Here is a 14,897-nt window from a genome sequence, read left to right on the forward strand (position 1 = left end):
GGTGCAGCACATTAATAACCACGTTTAATTTAACTGTCTTCAATTGATCCCATTATTATCATCGGTGCAATTGCTGCGACAAACCTGGACCCCATGCATTGCTGCCTGCAGCTATATATATTTTTTATTGTTTTTTTTTTTTGTTTTTGTTAATATGTAGGTTAATATTCATGGTTTATCATGGGTTCTTAGGGTCATATTTATGGTTTATTTTTCGGTTAATTCTTTGTTTCAGGTTTATTGCACATTGGCATTGCACCTTTTGTTACTTTTTAGGTGTACAGTATATGTGTTGTTTATCTTTAGGTTTATCCAATTGTATGATTGTTTATTATTAGGTTTATTGTACATTTTCACATCTAGGTAAAGTTGAGGTTTATTGTATATCGCCGTTATCTTTTTAGATTTTTATTCTATTGCTTTATTATTATTGTCTATTGTTTTATGTCAGCTGCTGTGACACTGCAGTTTTCCTCTGAGGATGAATAAAGTACCTCTATCTATCTATCTATCTATCTATCCACACACACACACACACACACACACACACACACACACACACACACTCACGTCCTTGTAGGTATCTCGGTTGTGCCTGAGGAAGTCGACGCACCGGGCTCGCAGTTCGGTGTGGAGACTTTGACAGTGCAGCACCTGAGGGAGGCCGTAGCACACTGTTAGTCAATCATAACTTTTACAACCCAGGCCCACAGCCACGCCTGATTGCTTTGATGGAGGCCTTAACGGATGCATCCCGGGCATGAGAGGAAGTAAAACTGGTTAAATTGGTTTGTCTTAAGTTAATGTTGTTGACTGCAGTGTACAGACAGATAGATAGATACAGGTAGATAATGAAACACACAGATGGACAGACAGACAGACAGACAGATAGTGAAACAGACAGACAGATATATAGTGAAACAGACAGATAGTGAAACAGACAGGCAGATATATAGTGAAACAGACAGATAGTGAAACAGACAGGCAGATATATAGTGAAACAGACATAGATAGATAGATAGATAGATAGATAGATTTAAGTGGGTTCTAGACGGACAGAAGGTTTAAATACATACTGTAGCTATATGACAGACAGACTTCTAGTCAATCATAACTGCAACAACCCCAGCTAACCCTCATTAGACCAGTGTTGAGATGACAGACAGACAGACAGACAGACAGACAGACAGACAGACAGACAGATAGATAGATAGATAGATAGATAGATAGATAGATAGATAGATAGATAGATAGATAGAATATGGTCTCGTAGAACGACAGAGAGCTCGCTCACCTGCTCGGCCACGGCTCGGAACAGACAGGATCCATCTTTGGGAGTTTTCTTTCGCAGCAGCCCGATGGATTTTAAGTAGTCGTCCATGCGTTTCTCAGCCTTCTCCTCGGCCATGCTGTCCATGTCCCCCGCCCCAGAGCCGCGCCGAGGCTAACAAAGTGTCGACAAAAGTTCCCAAACTACCTCCAAACGGCGGCGAAACAGCCGCGGGGACTTCCTAGTGCCTACTTTCCGCTTCCCAGGAAAGTGCCCCGGCCAGCTCGTCGCTGCGCCGCTAAAACGAAACTACCTACACTGGCCGATGCTGCGTTCAAGTGCATGTCGGAAATCGGCGATTACGGCTTCTTGCTCCGAGGGGCGCAAAAGAAAAGGGCGTTTCAAAGCGGGATTCCGGTTCGGAATTTCGGTGGAAAATCGCTCGCTCTCGTCCGAGTTGACCGAGGAAACACACTCACGGCAACATGGCAGCACGCACCTTTAACGGAGGGAGGGGTGTGTGTGTGTGTGTGTGTGTGTGTGGGGGGGGGGTTACCTTTTCTTGTGTTTTAATTTGGAAGCACGTTTAACTTAGATCGACTGTAACTAGTAACTCTGTAGTTTTCGTGTTATGTTAACATACGTTTTGTCGCTTGCACAATTCACAGATTTGCGAAACAAACGCACATTTGCACTCGCTGCCGGCGTCCATGTTTTCCGCGGACGGCAGTCATCGAACACATTTAGCTCGGAAGTGGTCACTACCGACTGGGGAGTACAGATTTCCGAGCGTCAACGGAACGCGGCATAACTCAAAACTTCAAGCTGCCTGCTGATGTGATGCGTTCAAGTCCACCGGCTCGCTTCGCTCGTGATGGCAGCTTGGAAGTGTTGTGAACTTATTTCTCATCCTTAACCTCATTTATTTTTCTCGTTTTCTTGATTTAAACTTAATCTATTTTCTTCACATCCATGAACCTATTTTGTCCCGTTTGTAAAACTTTAAATGATATGTCCTTGTTTATGGTGCAGCTTACGATGTGCATCTGAAAAGCTAATTAACAAAAAAGGTGGTATTCCAGAAACTCTAGCTGTCGCTCTTATTAACTATAACCAGATTTGTATCTGTATTATTTTTATGATAAAGTGAGTGAGGTTAAGATATGTGCAATACACTTAGTACTATCTGGTTCCTATTTCTGGTGATTTTCTTTTCATTTGTATGTTTCTATATATTTTATATTGTTTATGGTGTGTACTTGATGTGCTCTTTATTTTCTTTATTTCCCCTTTTTGCTGCTGGAACGATGTAAATTTCCCCGTTGTGGGACAAATAAAGGTTTATCTTATTTTATTGAATGAATTAACAAGCAATGTGTCATACGTAAGCCAGTTTACACAAAATAGCAGCCTATGTGTTGTATGTTAAAGGTAATTGGATTTCACAGAGGTCATAGACAGTATTTAATACTCTAATACTCCAATGTGATGAATAAAAATTATTTTTCTACTGGGCTGAACGGTTTTTCCAAAATGGAAAGTCATACTTCCCATCTCCAACTATGGACCTTGAACGCAGCCTAAACAACACGCCCGCCCGGGCACGAGCGGTGCGAGACTCCGGAACGATTCGTTCGATTTGAACGAATCCCAAATAACTCGGGAGCCGGGAGTCTCTCCGGCAACGAAGCGGGGCGGGCGAGGGAATCTGAAAATATTTAGCAGTCAAACTAAAAAAAAGGGGGATTTGCCTCATTCGTATCGAATGTGACTGATTTACACTTTGCATTCCACGGAGATAAATCATTTCGGGAGAAGTAAATTATTTTGGTGATTCTCCGGCAAAATAATTTACTTCTAAATATGTTTTTTTTAAAGAATTAGACCAGAAACAATGCTGCTTCAAACAATCAAACCAATTCGGCGGATCCGGCGGATCCGGCGGATTGGGGCAAACTATTCCAAGCGGAGCTAAAACGCCACTAAAAAAAAAAAAAAAAAAAAAAAAATGAATGGGGCGAAAACCGAACGACTCTTATTTTGCACTGGGCGACTCGTCTGGAGGTGACTCTGCAGACCTCGTCGAACCTCTCAGTACGCGCGTGCGTGCGTTTGCGTGCGCGCGCGTTTGCGTGTGTGTGTGTGTGTGTGTGCGTGTGTGTGTGTGTGTGTGTGTGGCTCCGCCCGCCTGGCTGACGCCGACTCCGGAGCAGAAGACACGAAGTGGAGCTGGTGAAGAGGGAAAACCAGGTAGGCTGCAAAAACAAAATATATATTATAAATCATATACATTTACTGCATTTTTCTTCCGTTTGTTACCGGTCTGTGTTTTGTATTTCTTGTTATTATTGTTTGTATTGTATTTCTTTTTTTTTTTGTATATTTTGAACTTGTTCGACGTGAAAACTAAACCGAACGAGACTTTTGGATCGTTTTGCATCAGAGGCTGGAAACCTTTGTGTCTGTTGCGTAGTTTGAACCGAGACGACGCGTCTCCCAGCGGCGCGACTTTATTCCCACTTCATAGGAGAAAGCGCGCACACACACACACACACACACACACGCGCGCGCTCTCTCTGTTCTGCTTGCATGTCTTATCTCTTGCTTTGTCTTCTGTAACCCTTTCCTTTAAAATGTTCTGCCTCTATTTGAGGTGGATGCCTTATTTAGTTTATCTTTTGGTTTATCTCCGTGGTGAGAGGGAGAGAGAGAGAGAGGGAGAGATTTTTTTTAAAACGTCAGTGTTAAAATTTTGCTTTTTTTTAACTCGAGGTTATCTTCATTTTTGAGCTGCATTTTTTAAAAACCATTACTTAGTTTTTAGTTGGCTGCACTCATTTGTATATATTTGTATTTACTGCAACGTTGACAATTTTCTGTTTTAATTTTACGTTATATTTTTCTTTTTTGCTCACCATTTGCTTTGGCAATGTAAACGAATGTTTCCCCATTTTAATAAAACAATTTGAATTTGAGGAAGAGGGAGAAAAATGTGTTAATATCATAATAATAATAATAATAATAAATATCGCTGCAGGTCCATTTTAATCGCATTACGTACGTATTACAGTTTTCAGGGTTCTCTGAAACGCAGCACGATTCTCCAAGTTGATATAGTAAGGAAATCGGAAAACTGGACTTGTATAACATCAGTTCATGAAGTAACAAAGCGCCTCACTTCACAAACTGATCCAGGTACGCCGAAATTCTTCAGCTTCCGGTTAATTACTGTCGGTTTTTCCACTAATTCTTGCTACCAGTGTAGATCAGTATGGATCAATCTTGAACCAGTAGACGTCTGAGACGTCTTGGTTCTAACGAGACCTCAACCATGTCTGTGGGTTCAGCCATTGTTGTGTTCCAGACACTTTTAGCCCAAAAAATGGCAAGGACAATAACAATAAAAATCCCAGCAATAACAATATGGTTCCAGCCCTGTGAGCTGGACCCCTAATAATAATAATAAGAATAATAAAAATAATAAATATAGCTGCAGGCAGCAGTACACGGGGTCCAGTTTAGTCATGTTAGGTACGTATTACAGGTTCCCGAATCTGCGCTCTTTGATTATATTCCGGGACGTATGGAGCGGAACGAGGGACTCTCTCCGACCGTGGGACTCTCTCCGACCGTGGGTTCTTTCTTTCGTAAGTCTCCCTCTGGGGGATGGGGGCCGCGTTTCGAGTTCAAATCGGTGTTTGAGGAAGACCCTGCCGCGTCAGCTCCGGGGGGCCCCATCCCCGCCGCGCGCTGCCCGGCCAGAGGGCTCTGCGGCCGGGAAGAGAGCTGTGCCCCCCCCCCCCCCCCGCTGTTCATGTCGCGTCTTTCTAGGTAGAGGAAAACGGACTCCGTATCGAACTGTATCGAAAATAAATCTCGTAAATTTATCATCCTTATCGTGTAAGATTCTTTTTTGTGAAAATGAGATCGAGATCTTTTCACAGCCCAGCCCTAGTTCCTCTCAAAGGTTCTTAGAACTTCCTACGGTGCGAAGACGCCTTCTGTGACCGATGATAGTTTTCGGGCCTTTGTAAAACGCAGTTACGGTTTTCGGAGTTTCCTTCAAACGCAGCATCGACTCAGGTTGTCTGTCTGAAGAAGCTTGGACCTAGACAACTTTGTGATGATGTCACAAAGCGGGCCGCTCCTGAAACGAATCAAATCCCCTCGACGTTCTTCTAACAGTTCCAACGTCAAGACGTCTGGAACTGTTACGGTTCTACCTCGTCAAGGTTCTACCTCAACCACAGCTGTGCGTACTGCGGTTGACGTGTTTGGGATACTTAGACGGAAAAATCGCATATTGTAATGGTTTATATACACCTGTTCTTATGCTTCCACGATGTAAGAACTGTTGTCATGGAGACACAGCAAATCGAGAGATGGGGGAAGGAGGGGGCTGCAACACAACACCCTTCATTAATTAATCCTTTCATCTCTCACCCCCTGCTGTCCCACCTTCTACTCCATACTCCATCCATCCATCCATCCATCTATCTGTCTGTCTATCTGTCTATTTGTCTGTCTGTCTGTCTGTCTGTGTCTGTCTGTCTCAATCTCTCTCAATCTGTCTCCAGGGTTATGTCTATCTATCATCTTAACACTGGTCTTATTAGGTTAAGCTTGGGACTTGTGTTGTATCTGTTATGATTGACTATCACCTGTCTAATGTGAAATTATTTGTGTGGATCTGTCGTTCTGAAATTCTTCAAATAAAAACTCAAAAATCCGACCAAGTCAAACCCAAATCACAGAAAATGATCTGGAACTGAAGAAGGAATCAAAATAACATTAAAAAAAAAAAAAAAAGTTTAAAATAATAATATTTAAAGTTGTTCAATGAGCGATTGCGCTGTTGAGGAATGCAGTACGTCCGTGCTCCCTCCGTCCCTCCTCCGCTCCCTCCGTCATCCCTCTCTTCTCCCTCCTCCACTCACTCGCCCGCGTCCGCCCCTTCATCTCATCACCTGATACTTTGATTTGATTTGCTCATTTCACTTACCCCCGTGTGCTCTCATTTCTCCTCCCTCCCTCCCTCCCTCCCTCACACGCCTCTCCTCATCTTTCTGTCCTTTTACCCCTCCGTTTATCACCTCCCCCTCAAGATGCCTCAGTTTCATTCATCCATCCATCCATTCATCCATCCATACATACATTCATTCATCCGTCCATCTTTCTGTCCATCTATCCTTCTCACATTCATTTTTTTCTATCCATCCATCTCTCCTTTATCTGTCCCTTTATCATCCGTACATCTCCCCCTTCATTTGTCTCTCTATCCATCCATCTCTCTATTCACCCTACTATCCATCCATCCCATCTCTCCATCCCTCTGCCCGTCCTGGTCTCTGTGAGGTGGAATAATGATCTCACTGCCCCCCTCTCTCTCCTCTTTCTCTCTCCTGCGAAGTAAAGAATCGATTTTCCATCCTTCAGAGTGCTAAAAGGTCTGCATGAGGGGTGTCAGTTAACTGGGTGTGTGTGTGTGTGTGTGTGTGTGTGTGTGTATTAAAGGAGTTGATTCCATCTCTGTTTACACCAGCACTGCAAGATTGTCGAGTCGAAATTCACATCACGTCTTCTACATAAATCTGGGTGATTTTTTACCTAAATTATTATTATTTATTTAGTTCTCTTATTTATTTACCTCCGTCTCCCTCTCTCCAGGTCTTGACCTCTGACCTTCCGAACCCTGGGGAAGCAGATCAAAACCCCAAAAACGCACCTTCCATCCAGACACACACACCACTTTGCCACCAACCCGCCGGCCTTCCGCTTGTGTGTGTGTGTGTGTGTGTGTGTGTGTGTGTGTGTGTGTGTGTGTGTGTGTGTGTGTGTGTGTGTGTGTGTGTGTGTGTGTGTGTGTGTGTGTGTGTGTGTGTCCGTGTGTCTGCGCACGTCGCTCTGCGTGCTTGGATGTGTGTGCCGTGAAGAGTGTGTGTGCGTGTGAGTGCGTGCGTGGGTGTGGGTCCGTGTCCGCAGGGCGGAGATGAACGTGTCGTCGCTGTTCTCCTTCACCAGCCCGGCGGTGAAGAGGCTGCTGGGATGGAAACAGGGCGACGAGGAGGAGAAGTGGGCGGAGAAGGCGGTGGACGCGCTCGTCAAGAAGCTCAAGAAGAGGAAGGGCGCCATGGAGGAACTGGAGAAGGCGCTCAGCTGCCCCGGGGAAACCAGTGAGTGTTGTGGGACGCGGTGGCCCTTTTGTGTCGTTGAACCCGTGGACTCGTGGTTTGTGGAGATGTTGTGAACATAAAGGTCACAACAGCACGGCAGGTTTGCGTTGTAGTTGGTAGCTCAGGAGGTAGAGCTGGTGGTCTAGTGATCCAAAGGTTGCTGGTTCGATCCCAGGCTCCTCCTGCTAGCATGCTGTAGTGTCCTTGAGCAAGACACTTAACCCCTAATTGCTCCTGATGGCTGCGTCCGTCGGTGTTTGAACAATTGTAAGTCGCTTTGGATAAAAGCGTCTGCTAAATGACTAAATGTAATGTAATGTAATGTAGTTGTTATTGTAATACCCGGCCGTGGACACCAGGGGGAGCCCTCCTCCCCGTAACTTTTTACACAGGAGACACTTAGTTCTGAAAACGGTTCTACTTGGGTCGATGCTGGTCCCAAATAAGTCGCGGCCGGTGGGGAGGTAGTTTTCGGGCGGAGTTTGTAGCGCTGAACAAGGCCGTTTGGCGTCACATCCTCCTGGTTTGCGCGGCGTCCACGGTTCCTCGGTGCGGTGGGGAAGTGAACGCGAGGGACCGCCCAGGGGTCCCGTTCTGGCCCTAAATGGCTCCGGTGCTGCGATTCCGACCGGCTGAACGTGGACTGCCGAATTCAAAGGAGCCGGCTCTGTTTGTCGTCCCCAGGTCAGTGTGTCACCATCCCGCGCTCCCTGGACGGCCGTCTCCAGGTGTCTCACCGTAAAGGCCTCCCGCACGTGATCTACTGCAAGGTGTGGCGGTGGCCGGACCTCCAGGTAGTAGTCACCTCCTCAATGATCACTGACCAGTTTGATGATCAATATGTGGAATATGTGCTTCTGGATCCAAGGTCCATCACATGGAACCGTGTGCTGACACGGTTCAAGTCGGACAGTTCAGACGCCCCTTTGTGTGAAGCTGAAGGTCGTGTCTTCTTGCCGTTAATTCGGACTCCGGAACGATATTACGATACGACAGTGTCTTCACTTTCATGACGATAGGAAGCAGCTTGAAGAAAATAACGCGATAATATCAGATGATTATTGTGTCCCTTACAGTCTCACCATGAACTGAAAGCTTTGGAGTGCTGCGAGTTTCCATTCGGCTCCAAACAGAAAGACGTCTGCATCAACCCCTACCACTACCAGCGAGTAGACACACCCTGTAAGTACTATACTACTACACTACTACTGCATCAACCCCTACCACTACCAGCGAATAGACACACCCTGTAAGTACTATACTACTACACTACTACTACATCAACCCCTACCACTACCAGCAAATAGATCCACCCTGTGAGTACGATACTACGATACTACTACTGCATCAACCCCTACCACTACCAGCGAATAGACACACCCTGTAAGTACTATACTACTACTACTACTACTGTACTCACGACACTACTACTATAGTACACTTTACTACAGTATACTACTTTTTATAGTACTTACTATACTTTCTATACTACGATCTCACTCTTTGCACCAACTACAAATGCAGTGCAGGGCACGGTGTCACGTCGCATTTGGGAAAAATAAGCAAATAAGTAAAACAATTTTCCTCCCCTGACAAATGGAAAATGGTGCAGACGGTGTTACTGTCACTACAGCGCGGCGTCTGCTCTGGCTCTTCATAGTGCACAAGCTCCACTCGTGATGAAAGGTTCCACTCTTTTTTTTTTTTTTTGAGACTCGGTTCTTGACGAGTCACTCAGTAAAACGAGTCGTTCCATTTGATTGAGTTGGACTTCCAATGAACCAGAGCCAGAAGAGTCGCTCATGCTGAGTTACGAACGACTATTCTCACAGGAATTATGTAATTCAGTCAAAAATTGGTTACATCGGCGGAACGCAGTGACGGAGCGAATCCAGATTCCTGAATCATTTCAAAGATTTGTCACAAACGAGTCGTTCGCCAGACTGGCACCACTCAATTTTAAAGTGAGTCAAATTGAATGTCAGTGATTTCTATTGTCATCTGATTGGTCTAACCTGATGTAATATGATATATATTTGGAAAAATAAAGTATACTTTCAGTGAACATACATGCATAAAAGCAAGTATTTCTATAAGAATACAATTGTTTATTTCCTAATGCTTTGTACTGTCTTAAAAAATAAAATATATATAATATTTATTTATTTTGCATTATAAATAAATACTAATACTTACTTCCAATAATATCCAACACCTGTTATTTATCGTGTGTGTGTGTGTGTGTGTGCGTGTGTGCGTGTGTGCGTGTGTGCGTGTGTGTGTGTGTGTGTGTGTGCATGCGTGCGCGCGCGTCTGGAAAATCATCCGTGTTTCCTTTCCAGACGGACTGATGATTTTTAAAGAACAAAAACAAGACGGTTCCTTTTTTACTTCATGCCTTAAATGCAACAATTAGCGCTTTACTTTGAAGTAACAGGAATAAAGCCAAGGCTTGAATATTATCTACCAGTGAAATCAACCCTATAGATTTACATTCGTGTAGGCAGCATTTTTATTTTTATTTATCTATCAAATATATTTGATAGATAGATATTTTACTATCAAACGCCTTCTGGTGCTGCCCTGAGAATCAGACCAGAAAGGTGACGTGCACCCCCGGCTATCCTCCACGTTAGTACTACTGTACTGCTCTACACTATTGCTTTACTACCACTGGACTAAAAAAGTACAGAAAATTCAATTCCGCTGCGACCCCCTGCAGTCTCTTCGCGTACCCCAAGGGGACTGCAAACCCCAATTTGGGAACCCCTTCTTTCAATCACCTCTCTCTCTCTCTCTCTCTCTCTCTCTCTCTCTCTCTCTCTCGCTTGCTCGCTCTCTCGCTCGCTCGCTCAGTGCTGCCCCCTGTGCTGGTTCCACTGAACAGCGATCCCTCCGCTCGGCCCTGCGTCCTCTCCCGTTTCCACGGCGACAGCAATGAGCCCTTCATGCCGCACAACGCCACCTACCCAGAATCTTTTGCCGCTGCCGTCGGCCCCGGCCACGGCCCCGGGTCGCCCGGGGGCAGCGCCTTCCCCCCCTCGCCAATCAGCTCGGACCCCGACAGCCCCTTCAACCTACCTGGTGAGAGCTCTCCCCCTCTCCTCCTTTATTATCCTCCTCCCCTCCTTCCTCTCCTCCTTCCTCCCCTCCTTCCTCCCCTCCTTCCTCTCCTCCTTCTTCTCCTCCTTTATTATCCTCCTCCCCTCCTTCCTCTCCTCCTTTATTATCCTCCTCTCCTCCTTCCTCTCCTCCTTTATTATCCTCCTCTCCTACTTCCTCTCCTCCTTTATTATCCTCCTCTCCTCCTTCCTCTCCTTTATTATCCTCCTCATCCTCTCCTTCCTCTCCTCCTTTATTATCCTCCTCTCCTCCTTTATTATCCTCCTCTCCTTCCTCTCCTCCTTCCTCTTCTTTATTACCCTCCTCTCCTTCTTCCTCTCCTCCTGCTCTACTCCTTCCTTTCCTACTTTATTATCCTCCTCTCCTTTTTCCTCTCTTGGTTTTTTATCCTCCTTTCCTCCTTCCTCTCCTCCTCTCCTTCGTCCTCTCCAGTTCACATGACATTTACTTAGTGTGTGTGTGTGTGTGTGTGTGTCTATATATATATATATATATATATATATATATATATATATATATATATATATATATATATATATAATTTATATTGTCAATGTCTTTCTTTCTGTTGTTCTTCTCGGCATTCTTTATTCTTAATTTCTCCTCTCTCTCACTATTTCTCTCTCTGTCCTTCCTTCTCTCTTCCCCCTCCTTCTTTCTTATCTTCTTGCCCTTCTCATTCTCGTTTCCCCCTCTCTTCTACCTCATCTATCTTTTTCCCCTTTATTTTTTCTTTCTTTCTGTCTCCCCTCTCTTCCCTCGGTGCAGCCGACACCCCGCCCCCAGCCTACATGCCAGCGGATGATTCGCTGGGCCAGGAGCTCTCGCAGCCGATGGAGACCAACTTCCTGGCGGCCATGACGGGCACCATGGAGACCAACAACAGGCTTGGTAACTGTGGCAACGCCCGGCTCGGTGTCACAGGAGGGCGCCGGTGTCACGTGACATGTGCTTACACGTGTGTGTGTGTGTGTGTGTGTGTGTGTGTGTGTGTGTGTGTGTGTGTGTGTGTGTGTGTGTGTGTGTGTGTGTGTGTGTGTGTGTGTGTGTGTGTGTGTGTGTGCGCGCGGGGCGTGCGTGTGTGCGCTATTCACCTTTACATCCATCCGTCTCTCTTCCTCCCTCTCTCTAGACCTCCAGGCGGTGGCCTATGAGGAGCCGCGCCAGTGGTGCTCCATCGTGTACTACGAGCTGAATAACCGCGTGGGCGACGCCTTTCTGGCGTCTCAGCCCAGCGTCCTGGTGGACGGCTTCACCGACCCGTCCAACACTCAGAACCGCTTCTGCCTGGGCCTGCTGTCCAACGTCAACAGGAACTCCACCATCGAGAACACCCGCCGCCACATCGGCAAAGGTGACGCCATCGTTATAACCCCTATGAGAATAACCCGCCGATTGACGATTCGATCAGAAAGGCGTTGAGAGGGTTCGGTTGCCGTATTTCTTTCTGATTGGGTGTTCCGGAACATCGTTAAAAAAAACAAAACGCTTCTCAGGGGGTGATGTGACCACGCTAACCCATCAACCACCACACTAACAACTTCAGTGAGGTCCATCCAAGCAGCAGCCATGACGGCCGGATGCTGAAGTGCGGTGCCTTTAACCTGCAGTTTCTCCAACGACCACTAGATGGAGCTCCAGTAAACCTCTGACTGAATGGAAGTCAATCGAAAAAGTAGAAAGTTCTCGGTGGAAAGTCGATAATTCATTTACACCAGACTTGAGGGTCTTAATATCCGGCTTCACTGCTTCTGTTGGCGTCTAGGTTGTGATTTCGAAAATAATTAATAAACTGATTGATTTATTATTAAAAATGTTAATTCTAATAAACGTTAAATGTGCTGACTGACTGACTGGTTAATGGAAAGAGCTGTCTCCTCTCTCCCCCTTCCTCTCTCTGCCTCCCTCCTCCCTTGCTCTCTCCCTCTCCCTCCTCCTCCCTCCCCGCACTCTCTTTCTCTGCCCTCTCCCTCCCTCCCTCACTCTCCCCCCTCTGTCTACCTCTCATTCTCTCCCCCTCCCTTTCTGCCCACCCCTCTCCCTTCCACCCAGTTCCTATCTTTCTCTCCCCCGTCGCTTCCTCTCCCTCCCCAACCGACCTCCCTCCTTTTCTCTCTCTCTCTCTCTCTCTCTCTCTCTCTCTCTCTCTCCGCCTCGCTCGGTCGTTCCCTCCCTCACCCCCCCCTCTCTCTCTACCCCCGCCCTCCCTTACAGGAGTGCACCTGTACTATGTCGGGGGGGAGGTGTATGCCGAGTGTCTGTCCGGCAGCAGCGTGTTCGTGCAGAGCAGGAACTGCAACCACCACCACGGCTTCCACCCCAGCACCGTCTGCAAGATCCCCAGCGGCTGCAGCCTCAAGGTGTTCAACAACCAGGAGTTCGCCGCCCTGCTGGCCCAGTCGGTGGCGCACGGCTTCGAGGCCGTCTACCAGCTCACCAAGATGTGCACCATCCGCATGAGCTTCGTCAAGGTGGGTGGGAAAGGACGTCTGTGTCAGGCCGGGCCATGTGAAACGATAAAGGGCAAACTGAGTGTGCGTGCGTGCGTGGGCAAGAGATAGAAGCCAAAAATATATACTGTATGCACTCACATGTCATCACAGTATACTGTATATTCAGGATGCAACAGACATAGTATGTATAGTGTATAAGGGAGTATGCGTTTTTAATTTATTTAGTGAGGTATTTTATTTACATGATTTGTTATTTTGATGTATTTAGCGATTTATATTTGTGTTTTCATTAATGTAGTTAATTATTTGTAATTTTTTGTTGTCTATTTATTCTTTTTTTTTTATTCATTAATTTAGTTTTGCAAAACAGGTGGAACCGGGTCCAAAGCGAAGCCATTCCAAAAAAAAAAATTTTACTGTTGCCAGGGAGAACACGGAGACAGTCGGCCGTTTAGTCTGCACATTTTAACATCCCTAGTTCGTGCATGTGTTTAAATAGCATAACCTGACTGTGAATTCCAATTTAAAAAAATAAAGACTTTTTTTTTCGGGTGACAGTGCCCCCGCCCTGGAGATCGGCAGGTGGGCGTGTGCGGTGTGGGTTGACGCGGCGCAGGAGCCGACCGCTGCTTGCCCAACTCCCAACCAAACTTCCTCAAAGTCGGTTCGGAGCCGGGCGAGCCGCAGTCGACGTAAGATTCGGGGAGAGTCGCGAACGCTTACAGTAATCGATTTTCGATTTCCAATTGGAATCGTGACACCCCTACGAATGAGTGAAGGTTGCCAAAAATAAAATAGAACATACAACATACTGTTGTTTAAAAAACAACTATTTAATAGTAAAGACACCCTCAAATTAAAACAGATGATGTAAGCGTATATATATATCAAAATATATGTACAGATAAATGCACGCGATGACATTTTTCTCAACTACAACTAAAAAAAATTATAGATGTTTAAATATAAAAACCAATAAGGATTTGGAATAAAACTGCAGATGAACGTGTGTAAAGATTGCACCCCTCCCCCTTGCAGGGCTGGGGGGCGGAGTACCACCGCCAGGACGTGACCAGCACCCCCTGCTGGATCGAGGTGCACCTGCACGGGCCCCTGCAGTGGCTGGACAAAGTCCTGACCCAGATGGGGTCCCCACACAATGCCATCTCCTCCGTGTCCTAACACACACACACACAATCACACACGCACTCACACGCACTCACACGCACACACACACACGCGCACGCACGCGTGTCTATGACATTTTGATTATCATAGTATACCTAATATAAGGGTCCAGCTGAAGTAATGATATATCAGACCAAAAATAAAATGTTTTTCAAATGAAAAGGAAATAATTCATCTCTTTTGTATTTTACACATTTTAGGTCGTACCTTCCAGTTATTTATGTAGACCCCGATGAGACACTTTCATTGTGAAAAACACTTTGAAACATGATGAAACACTATTGAATTGCAGCACCGTCACAGTTTCCTGTAACACCTTTTGTACCGCTACCAACATGATGAGATATATATATATATATATATATATATATATATATATATATATATATATATATATATATATATATATAAAATGGATAATTGTATCAAATAAAATAGCAATTTTCATTTTAACCTTGTGTTTTGTCTTGAGCATGTGGAGTTTATTTCAGATGGTAATTGCTACGAGATAGTTTTATAAATTTAAAAAACTGAATTTAGAATTTTTAGAAGTGATTTTTCTATGCTGCGGTTGGTAAGATTCAACTGTGATGCATTCTGAGTCAGGAGAGGAGTGATTGTACTCATTACCGTTGTAGTATATTATATTCTTGGTGAAAGTTAATGAAGTTAATTATTAATGTTGTGACA

General features: G+C 45.4%; 2 protein-coding genes across 3 annotated transcripts in view; one reads left to right on the plus strand and one right to left on the minus strand.

Annotated features, from left to right (window-relative positions):
* otud4 (OTU deubiquitinase 4) overlaps window positions 1-1,416 on the minus strand; it is a gene marked incomplete at its 3' end in the record, with an annotated part of 12,334 nt that extends 10,918 nt beyond the window's left edge. The window contains exons 1-2 of the mRNA XM_080023551.1: window positions 1,295-1,416; window positions 571-654 (exon numbers count right to left, since the gene is read on the minus strand). Of these exons, the coding sequence (XP_079879677.1) occupies window positions 571-654; window positions 1,295-1,408 (198 nt within the window). The 5' untranslated portion in view covers window positions 1,409-1,416. The remainder of the gene's footprint in view (window positions 1-570; window positions 655-1,294) is intronic.
* Window positions 1,417-3,461: 2,045 nt separating this feature from the next.
* LOC307247243 (mothers against decapentaplegic homolog 1-like) lies at window positions 3,462-14,529 on the plus strand. Of its 2 annotated transcripts, none has more exons than XM_080023346.1 (9): window positions 3,462-3,520; window positions 6,938-7,443; window positions 8,128-8,240; window positions 8,520-8,625; window positions 10,300-10,527; window positions 11,335-11,457; window positions 11,699-11,920; window positions 12,781-13,037; window positions 14,058-14,529. In XM_080023346.1, the coding sequence occupies exons 2-9, from the start codon at window positions 7,260-7,262 to the stop codon at window positions 14,199-14,201; spliced, it is 1,377 nt and encodes a 458-aa protein (XP_079879472.1). In that variant the 5' UTR covers window positions 3,462-3,520; window positions 6,938-7,259; the 3' UTR covers window positions 14,202-14,529. The 2 variants fall into 2 exon arrangements, with proteins under 2 accessions (XP_079879472.1, XP_079879473.1); XM_080023347.1 differs by having other exon boundaries at window positions 8,128-8,237.
* Window positions 14,530-14,897: the final 368 nt, after the last annotated feature.

This window comes from Zeus faber (assembly GCF_960531495.2).
Source record: "Zeus faber genome assembly, chromosome: 22".
Lineage (NCBI taxonomy): Eukaryota > Metazoa > Chordata > Actinopteri > Zeiformes > Zeidae > Zeus > Zeus faber.